This window comes from Sturnira hondurensis, unplaced genomic scaffold (genome assembly GCF_014824575.4).
Source record: "Sturnira hondurensis isolate 20B ecotype Veracruz unplaced genomic scaffold, ASM1482457v3 Scaffold0008640, whole genome shotgun sequence".
Taxonomy (NCBI): Eukaryota; Metazoa; Chordata; class Mammalia; order Chiroptera; family Phyllostomidae; genus Sturnira; species Sturnira hondurensis.
The window spans coordinates 4,768,281-4,778,252 of record NW_028081271.1 but is presented as its reverse complement, the minus strand read 5'-3'; the positions used below and the strand labels follow the sequence as shown (position 1 = coordinate 4,778,252).

Here is a 9,972-nt window from a genome sequence, read left to right as displayed (position 1 = left end):
TTTAGCATTTGGAGAATCGAGAGTGGTAAATACAACACAGTAAAAGCTTGGGGTCTGGAATCTGGCTTGAAATCGATCTTTGATCAAATCCTTTTTTGGTTTCTTCCATCCGAAAAGTGGGCCAAATGAGAACAGCGAGCCAAAAGGCTGTGACGCAGTTAATGAACTAAGGTAACCTGCACTACGGCGGGCGCTTTAAGTGTGTCATCTTGTTCGTGCTCTGAGGCAGCTATTAGTCCTACTTTACAGATGAAGTCGAAGGTTCAATTCCCAGAGGGAGCCTCGATTCTCAAGAAAAAGAGACTCCAAAGCTTTTGTTCTTCTGCACTATACAATCTTGAATTACAAAATATGCACTTTTCTTAAATCATGAATTCTTTGAAAACTGGTTATTTTATAAGCTTTTAATAAGTTTATAGCATATAAATGTTTACAAGTTAAACAGTATGTTTTTATACTAAGCAGCTTCTTCCAATTCTACCACACCCAAATGTTACTAGAATTTAAAATGTTTTCAGGAACCTTTACATTAACTTGGAACAAGCCAATTTACGAAGTTACCAAACTACCTAATTAGATATATTATAGAAATTTATTCTTTGTAATATTTGGCTCACCTTTCTGACAATCATTGTCCCACAATATACACATTCCGAAGCTAAGGAAAGAGAATTAATTAAAAGTGCTTTGACACATTCATGTTATTGCTTCTCACAACCCACTTATAGAATGTGGACATATCTCTGATATCTAACATCCTCATTAGTAATTTCTAAAGGTTATCTGCTGAAATAAAACACCTTGATTTCAAGTATATAAAGTATCCTTGTCTATTTCTAGAATATAAAATAGAATTCTACATATTAAATTGTGCTCCGTACAGTTTTCCTAGTCTAATATAATTGGCATGAGAAAGGTCATTTCTTGATTTTTCTCTGTACATTATCACCATTATCGCTCAGTGGGCAGCATCTTGAAAGCCAGAAGAAAAGCCACGGTAATAACAAACATATTGGGCCAGAGTTTTGAGAAAAATGAAACAGAATATACTGCAGTCAAGTAATACAGTTAGAATCACTGAAGACAAAAACAGGATTCCACTTCATTACGAGTAAGTATAATTCAATCGAACAGGCTCATGAAAGACCTGAGCATGGCTCTCTATTTATTCCAGTATTTTTTAAAGCTGTATAAACAGAAGAACCATGCAGTTCTAGATTTGCAAACGGCACCATCTCTAGTTGCGTAGAAATCAGCTATGAAAAATGGCATGGTTCTAATTTACAATGACTAGTAGTGGGGCACATAAATTGCAGGAATTGGTTCTGCCTTAAGGGAGAAAAAAAAACACAACTTCTTGAAAAGGTAAAATAGCTTAAAGCATTTAATATCTAAACAAATCAATCTGTTAATAGCAGTAGTCACAAAATATGCTTAATATAGAAACCCACATTTATGTCTTTTAAGAAAAAGTGTAAATTGTATTTAACCTCAAAACATAAATTATTAACCCACTTAAAGAATCTGCAGCAGTCAAAATCATGGTGAATTTTAAACAACTTCAGAATAAAATAACCTTAAGTACTTTATACTGCTTTGTATCAAAAAAATGTTTACAACTTCTCATAAAAATAGTCTGAGACAACTATTTTTTTTTTATTCTTTAACAGACATGTTCAACATTATGGGCAACATTCTTAAAACCTTAAGCTTCAGACTTTCAGACACTCAAATACTGTGGTCCCCTTTTCTTGATGTGGAAGGATGATTCCACCACATCATAGGGAAAGAACTAGGGAAAGAAAAGCACGGTAGACAACCTAGTACATTTTCATCAAATCAATAGTAGTACAAAAGTTTTAAGACTCTAGAACTACGCATCGTACCTAATGTATCATTAAAAATAGAAGACAGTATTTTCTTGAGCAAACAGAACAGCATACTGGTATGCTGTGAATGCATATCTTTTAATGTGTACTATCATTCATTCATTAATTATTTACAACTACTGTGTGAGGGGGGCAAGAATGTAAATTTTCTGCAAAACTGGAAAAAAGCAATATAAAAGTTGTGAAAGCCCGTGTTTACATTATACAAAAGCCAGTTTTTCTAACAATACCAGATACCACGCACAGTGTTATTTTGCACACATTACAGCAATTCTTGAGGATGTTTCAGTGCTGGAGGTAAGTTTACAGGCCTTGACTCTTCATCAAGGAGCACTAGGTCTTCTATCTCACTGCCTCTGTATTTCCTTTTACATATTTTTACCACCACCTTCTTCTTGAGAAATAGCTTCAATGCTTCTCTTGATGCAACTGCCTTCGCATTTTCTTTGCTTTTCCCACAGCCAGTGCCCAAATATACAGACTTGCATCTCAGTTCACAAACAATACTTTCCTGAGAGCTCTTATTTTGAGGCAGATCTGCCAGTTCTTTTAGGGGGACAAAAAACACATCCAGTGTTGCTTTCAGAGCCTCAATGGCTGCATTTAGGAGCTCGCCATGATTAACATTGGGACTAAAGCCACCGACAGCTACCAACTTCCACGCCACTGTTTTATAGAGTCTGTTGAAAAAAGGTTGCTTCTGTTTCACATCTTCGTTGGTTAACTTGCAACACGAGAATTTGACAGACGTTTCACTTGACTGGGAAGCACTTTTAGAAGGCAACTGGGATGTGCTAGTCTGAGAACTACTCTTAGATGCCAGCTGGGACATACCTGGTAAGGAAGTGCTTTTAGAAACAAGAGATCCACTGGTCTGTGGGCTGCTCTTGGAAGCTAACAGTGATCCAGCTACCTGTGAAGTGCTTTTGGAAGTCAGCATTGATGTATTGGCTAACGTGCTGCTCTTGGGAGTTAGTAAGGACGTGCCTGACGAGGAACTGTTTTTAGAAACTGATGATGAAACACTTGCCTCTGAACTGGTTTTGGAAGTTAACCCACTTGAAGCTGTCTCTGAACTAGGTTTCGAAGACAACAGTGGCAACTCTACCTCTGAGCTTCCCGAGGAGCCCAACAAGGGCACCTCGATCTCTGAGATGCTGGGAGAAGCTGAGACCAAAGAGCCTTCCAAAGCACTCTTTTTAGGTGATCCGCTTTGTTGACTGGAATCTGAGGGTGGGGTCACATGACTATTCACACTGGATTTCAACAGCGCAGAAACCAATGATGCTGACCCACGTTTATCTGGGGCTTCTGATTCAGAAGCTTTTCCAGACCCTGCCATTGTTACCTGAGAAGAAATGCTGCTGCTGCTTTGGCTGGAAACAGATGGATCTCCGTCGCCTGTGGAGCTACTCTGATCTGAAGTGCCTGAGCTCCGCGTGGAGTTCCCGCCACTCTCTGATTTGGTAGAGGACTCTGAGCACGCCATGCTGTTTTCCTGCTGAGCCGATGCACGTTCTGTTTTGGCAGAAGTTTTTGCATGATCTTCTCGCTCACCTGCAGAATTGTTTTTCCCTTCTATAACTCGTTTTTTCGTTGGCTCTTCTACCCCTTCTAAAAAGAAGGAAAACACATATGTGACTAAGTTTACCTTATACTCATCAACTGAAAATTTACAGAACATATATTCATTAAAATAAAGGCACAAGGCAAAAATATTTCAGGACCAGTAGTTTCTTTAAAATGTGTGGAACAGCTTCATTAATTTCTTAAAACAGCATGGAATAACATCAACTTCTAATATAAAAAAATCAACAGCATAGACATTTGACACTTCGAAATCTAAAGTGGTTAAAGGAAACTATCAAATTCAGAGCCTAAAAACACAGACACATAAATTAGGTTTAACATTTCAACTCGATTAACATCACAGCAATTTCAGGTCTTTAAAAAAGATAAGTAACAGTAATTCCTAATTTTATCAAAGTTATGCTCTAAGCTCCTATGTATGTTCACATCTATGATCTGCTAACCATTGCTACTTGATATCCCTCTTTTCTTCACCTTGGCAACCAGTTCGTCTCGTGTTGTATGGATTGGAGCATCTGTCACTTTGATGCCTTCAGCCATACTAAGTATTTTATCCATAACTTTTTGAGGGTACCTGGAAAAGAAGGAAAAGCTACTCTCAAAACGTGTTTGATCTGCGTTATCACTTCTCGTGTGGGAAAATAGGCCACAGGATTAGCATTTCCTGGTTGTAGTTTAAAAAGTGTTATCAACCGCCGGGAGCTGTTTCCCGGAACCCCAGACACAAGTGTCCCAGAGTCTGGGGATGGGGGGGGCCAGGTCACCCCGTATCGACCTTAAACTTAGCGTCCGTCCGCAAGGGCGCCGTCAGCCCCCAACTCCACCAGAAGACCCCCACCCAGCCGGGGCGCCGACGGGCCGCGCACCCAGTCGGCTTCCGGCAGAGACGCCCTTCTCACCCCGGAGGGCAGCGGGGCCCGCGGGTTCCCGCGCTTCGCGGCTTCCTCTCCCCGCGGACGGCTCCGGGCCGCCGTCCCCGGGCCCCACACAAAGCCCGCAGAGCCGCCGCGAGGCGCTTCCGCACTCACCGGCACCCGAGGAAGACGTGGTTGGCCCAGGCCATGGAAAAGGAGATGAGCTGCTGCAGCTGCCGACTGCGGCTCCCGCCTTCGGCGTCGGCAGCGTCCTCCGTGTCGGCGGAGGCATCGCCGCCGGTGGGGGCCAGGTCCCCGGCGTTGCGGAGCAGAAACTCCCGGCGGTGGCGCCAGTGTTTGTCAGTCTCGCCGTCGCAGCGCAGCGCCTCCACCCAGGCGGCCACTCGCGGGTTCTGGCTCAGATACTCCGACACCTCCTGCGCCATGTTGGGCCTGCAGAGTCGCGGAGACCGCGAGCAGGCAATGCACCGGGAACGCGGCGGGTGCGCCGGGCGAGCGGCCCTGTCACTGCGGCCTGCACCGGCGGGCCCCCAGAGAACGCCCCTCAGGCGACCGAGACCCAAAACAACAGTGCCCGGTGCAGCCGGACCGCCCACTTCCGTCCGCCGCCGCCTCCTTCCCTTTTATAACCTCGCCGCCGCCGAGCGCCCGTGCGTCCTTCCGGCGGGGCTCTCCCAGAACGCTTCGCGGCGCGCCGGCTGCAGCGGCGCTGCGGCCGAGACGGGAGGCTCCGGCGGGAGGCGGGGACGGGCGGGAGTGGAGGCGGTGCTCGCACACCCCCGCCCCTGGAGGGAGGGCTGCAAGTGGATTCCTGGGCTGCCGCGCACTCGGAACGAACCTTGGCGTTCTGGCTCGGCTTTGTGACGCCACAGGCTTCGCCGCCGCCCTCCCCTCCCGCTCCGCTTTGGCGCCGGGAGTCCTGGCGAGGGAGGCGGGGCCGTCGGGGCGGAGGGCAGCGGGGCTCGGGGCTGCCCGGCCGCCCGGGCAAAGTCCTCTTCTGCTGCCCGGCCCCTCCCGGGCCGTGCGTCTCCGACCGGGACGCTGGTTTTGAGCGGAGCCAAAATAAAAGCTCACCTCCATCTTTTGATTGTGTCAGAAACAGTCTAGAGCGCTGTTTGAATGTAAACCAGCGAATTTTGAGGAGCTCTCGGTGGCTGCGCATTTAGGAATGTGTGGGAGCATGATAATAGTAATAGTGGTGATAATAATGTTTAACGATTAACTCGGTTCGATATTGCCCGGGGAACACAGTCTTTGACACTCGCCCTTGTCCTTCAGGGTGGGTTTGGTGTGCCTTCCTCATTCCGCCCCGCAATCCTGCTTCCTCCCAGGGTGGCTTTTGGTCGGTGACAACGCCCCGCAGAGGAAGGTCTGCATCTGTCGTATTTCCTTTAACAATAACCCTGGCTGGTCAAATAGCAAGGAGTCGGTGTAGAAAAGTGCCTGTTTATCTTCACCACCCCAAACCTTTCCTTTTAGAGCTATTTTTTCTTGCATTTTTTCCACTTTAGAATGTCCCCACTTGGACTTACTGTCAGCTTGGTTATTATATGTTTCCAATTTCATATACAGGGTCTGGCAGAAGTAATGCTTGCTTGAGTGTGGTTGTAAGGTAATAATATGGCTGTAATAATTCACAGTTTTAATTTGAACATGTCACCTAAAATGGTGTTATATGGTGTGCTTGAGTGTGATATTGCTGTTACAGAATTACATGCTTATGATTTTGTAATAAAATATTTGGTAATTAAAGGAGCATGATTTAAAATATTTGGTAATTAAAGGAGCATTATTTGTGGCAGCCCCTGTATATGATTAATAAGCTAAAACAGGTGATATAATGACAAATTATGAAAAATTTAAGTGTGGATTTGATTTTTAAAATGCTTGAATCAATAATCAAGAAAAATGATCACTTAGATTAGATGAAATTGACAATTTTAAAAAGTCATGTAATTTATACACGGTGAGGCAAAAGTAGGTTTACAGTTCTTATGGAAAATAATACATTAATTAAGAATATATACAAGAATAAACTGTTACATGTACTCCCAAATGTGAATGTAGTTTCACCCCACCCTGTATACTTGCTGAAATGATCAAAATTCAGCTATTATGTGAAAATAACATTGTCTACTTTGCTGTCGTGCCCAAAGAAACAATAAAAATTGAGGCACAAAGAAATTTTGAAGTTTGGATATTTGTGTCCAATTTTGCTCTTCTTTTCAGGGAAAATTGCTGAAACTTTGGAGGGGTGAAAGGGTGCAAAAATCCAACAATGTAATAGACTGGAAAATTTTATGGTCTTTGTTTCCATGAATTCTTTGGCAAGGGCAAGTTAGCAAGTAGAAGAATCTAGGCTTACATACCTAGATAATATTTGTGCATTTTAAACCAAGAATGTGCTCAGTTTTTGGTGGCTGTTGCCTTACAGCCTTCCACATGGGCTTCCATGCCTCGAAGGGGGAGAAATAGAGCCCGAATGTCATTATTTTCTAGTTGTAATAAGAGCAACGTAGCCTGCAGGTTTTTATTAGCTCAAGTTGTTATTAGAAAGAAGCAGGTACTTGACCGAAAAGATACATGTATTTTTTTTTTTATTCCTGGAAAGTCGACCTTGCATATAAAGATTGAAGGCATAGACCATGGACCACAAAATTGGGAAGAAGAGCATTTATGTATTACTTTTAAAGGCCTTCTCATCAGAAGGGGACCGATTCCTAAATTCCTATCTGGCCTGGAGGCATTCAGAGAGAAAAGATGAGAAGCTAACTTGTGAAAACCAACAGTGGGGGTGGTGAGGGAGGGCAGTGCTGGCTGTGCACGGACCGTTTTGTTTTACGTTAAGCCTCAACATCAATAAACGTCCGTGCATTTGTTTGCTGCTGTGCAAATGAAAGAAGGGTGTGGAGTTATCTTTTATGGGGGTTAGTTTATAAGATCAACATGTAGATGAAAGTCAGATAGGATCCCACTGCCCAGGCAGACCTTGTGTATTTGCACCCGACGGGCAGATCCTGCGTTTGCATTGACAGCAAGGCGGGATGCTCCACCACCGAAAAGATTCCAGCTTGCTGAAGGCGCAGAGGAAGGCTGGCATTTGGGGGCACTAAGTATTTCTTAGTGAAAGTATGTACATTGGTGTAAACGTAACTTTTATGTGCACTGGGGAACCGGAAAATTCACATGACTCCCTTTTTTGCAGTATTGTTATGGAAACAACTTCCCCCACACCCCCCGCCTGCCCCCTGCCATATTCAGGACTGTGGCTCCCGATGCCAGAGTTTGGTAAAAAGGAGAGGAATTGTTTAATTAAAAGTTGTTCCGGTTTGGAATAATGGTGGAATCGCATTTGCTTTATTGTGGCAGTCTGGAATGAAACCTGCAACGTCTCGGAGGTGTGTCTGTACCTTCTTTCCCTGTGACATAGAGATCACCTCGATTTTAGAAAGCCGCCTTGGGCACCTGCTGATGGGAAGATGCAGAGAACTCCGAACTTTCTCTACAGGTGTACAAATTCCAGTTTGATTGACTTCCGTTGCCATGACAAAAATTATGATTTAAAATAGCTTTTGCTGAAACAAAAAGGGAATTTACTGGCTGTTACTGACAGTCCAGGGAGGAGACTGTGGGATCCAGGCACTCAAACAATATGCTGTCATTTGGAAGCTTTCCTCTTCTCCTCTGTGCTTTCGCTGTGCTAGCTTCTGTCTTGGGCAAGCTCTTCCTACGTAGTGGCTCCCCAATGAGGGTTCCTAGTAGCCCACGGCATTTGTCCTGCATCAGAATTTATTTTTCCTGAGAGTTTCCGCCAATGTCACAAGGTTCTGTTAAGAATCCATTGGTTCTGTTGGGTCATATATGTATGCCTTAAATAAACACTCTAAACAAGTATTCGGATTGTACAGAGTTGAACCTTGCATTTTTTTAAGGATAATAAAACCTCTGAGTAGGGCCAATCTCGCACAAGGAAAAGAACAAACTCAATAGATCAAAGAATTTACCAATCAAAGGAAATGGAGGTGACAGCCTCGAGAACAGAAGAACCACCACTACCAGGAAAGATGATGGGAAGGGGTTTCCCATGACATTAGACAATTTTGTGGGAGACCCTGTTATCAGGATGGCTTCTTTCTGTTCACATCTTATCCAAACTAATAGAATCTTTTTATAACACTTCTTACATTTCCTTAGTCATAGGAAGGGCCTTCCTGAAAACAGTTTTGTCTTTTTAGTCTTCATGTTCCTCCTAATGCGAATGAGATGACATATTATTATATGTACTTTCCTTCGTGAAAATCTCCACCTGTGCCTGATCCTAGAATGGGGGCGGGACTTAAATTTTGGAGAAACATACAGATAGAGATCAGGGAACAGTTACTATTTGAGGAACTCCTGTTTAAGTTCCCATAAAATAATGGCTTGATGCTGGCTCTTCAGAATCTTGGAGATTAGAGCTGGAAAGGGGACCACAAGACTATGTTTATATCATAGCTGAGGAAACCAAGGTCAGGGCAGTTAAATGATTGCCTAAGGTTAATTGGTTAATGTAAAAGGAAATAAAAGAAAGATGAAGAAGGAAGAAAGAAACCCAGTCATGTAGTCTACTGACTTCTTTCTGGTCTTGAATTTCTCTTTGGTGAAGTTTAATGAATTAGCAATTCTGATTGCTACAAGGTGTGGTGAGGTGTGGTCAATTGCCACTACACTCACAAGGTGTGGTGGCTGCAAAAGAAATAGGAACTGAGCTAAAACTTAGGTTACAACAGTAACAATCCACTGAATTGTCGGGCAATTTAGAAATCAGGGTGGGCGATTTGTGTTTCTTTGTACCTTTGTTCCAGTGCACAGATGTATGATTGGGTAACCACAGAACCAGCTCCAAATAGTCCTGTCTTGTTTAACAAGGCGCTGAGATGCTTTCAGAGACAACAGACCACACCCTCATTCTGGGCAGCTGACACACACGCAAATGAGAGAACTTTGACCTCCAGCTGCACCCAGAACCAAGTTTGTGGGTTCAATCCCCAGTCAGGGCGCTTAACAAGAATCAACCAATGAATGCATCAATATGTGGAACAACAAATCAAGGTTCCTCTCTCATATATATATATATATAATAAAGCAGAAGGCTAAGTGGTCTAAACATTTAGAATGTGCTGGAAGCCTTTAATAGGTGACCAAAGGGAATATTTAAAAAAACCATCTGCTCTTCTCCCTGCCTATGCAACTGTTGGTTGAATATGATGAGTTTTCAAAAACCTCAGCTAATTTTAAGGAAGAAAACAAAGAGAGAGTTTTTATTCTCACCAGGGAAGGCAGTTTTGATGTTAAACACCTCAGGGGTAGCAGTAATACTGCGCAGTGAATGTAAAGATGGGAAGGAAAGACGTGTTCCTGTTCTCACGACAGTAGCAGGTTTTAAATGTCTCATTGATAGCAGCGCTGCCAGGCCCACGGTGGGTGGGGGTGGGGGTGGGGGCTAGGTGATAATAGCTCCTCCTGACGAGACAACACCCAAAGCCCAGGGTAAGGCCTAGCGGAGCTCAGTGAAGCTTCCCCCCCTGCCTATTAGCGAAGGCATGCAGTCTCTATTTCCTGAAATGAGCGTTGAGGCG

The 9,972-nt window shown here is 43.8% G+C and overlaps 1 protein-coding gene across 2 annotated transcripts; it reads right to left on the bottom strand.

Moving 5' to 3' along the window:
* Nucleotides 1–941: 941 nt before the first annotated feature.
* Nucleotides 942–5,262, bottom strand: CDKN2AIP (CDKN2A interacting protein). 2 transcript variants are annotated; one of them, XM_037055137.1, is made up of 3 exons: nt 4,508–5,082; nt 3,923–4,053; nt 942–3,503 (listed from the first exon to the last, which is right to left on the bottom strand). In XM_037055137.1, the coding sequence occupies exons 1-3, from the start codon at nt 4,777–4,779 to the stop codon at nt 2,152–2,154; spliced, it is 1,755 nt and encodes a 584-aa protein (XP_036911032.1). In that variant the 5' UTR covers nt 4,780–5,082; the 3' UTR covers nt 942–2,151. The 2 variants fall into 2 exon arrangements, with proteins under 2 accessions (XP_036911032.1, XP_036911033.1); XM_037055138.1 differs by having other exon boundaries at nt 3,464–3,503; nt 3,954–4,053; nt 4,508–5,262.
* Between the last annotated feature and the right edge of the window lie 4,710 nt (nt 5,263–9,972).

Coding starts and splice junctions, on each gene's coding strand:
- CDKN2AIP (XM_037055137.1), bottom strand. CDS start 4,779: ATGGCGCAGGAGGTGTCGGAGTATCTGAGCCAGAACCCGCGAGTGGCC. Junction 4,054..4,507: donor CACGTCTTCCTCGGGTGCCG/GTGAGTGCGGAA, acceptor CTTCTTTTCCAG/GTACCCTCAAAAAGTTATGG. Junction 3,504..3,922: donor AGGGATATCAAGTAGCAATG/GTTAGCAGATCA, acceptor CCTTCTTTTTAG/AAGGGGTAGAAGAGCCAACG.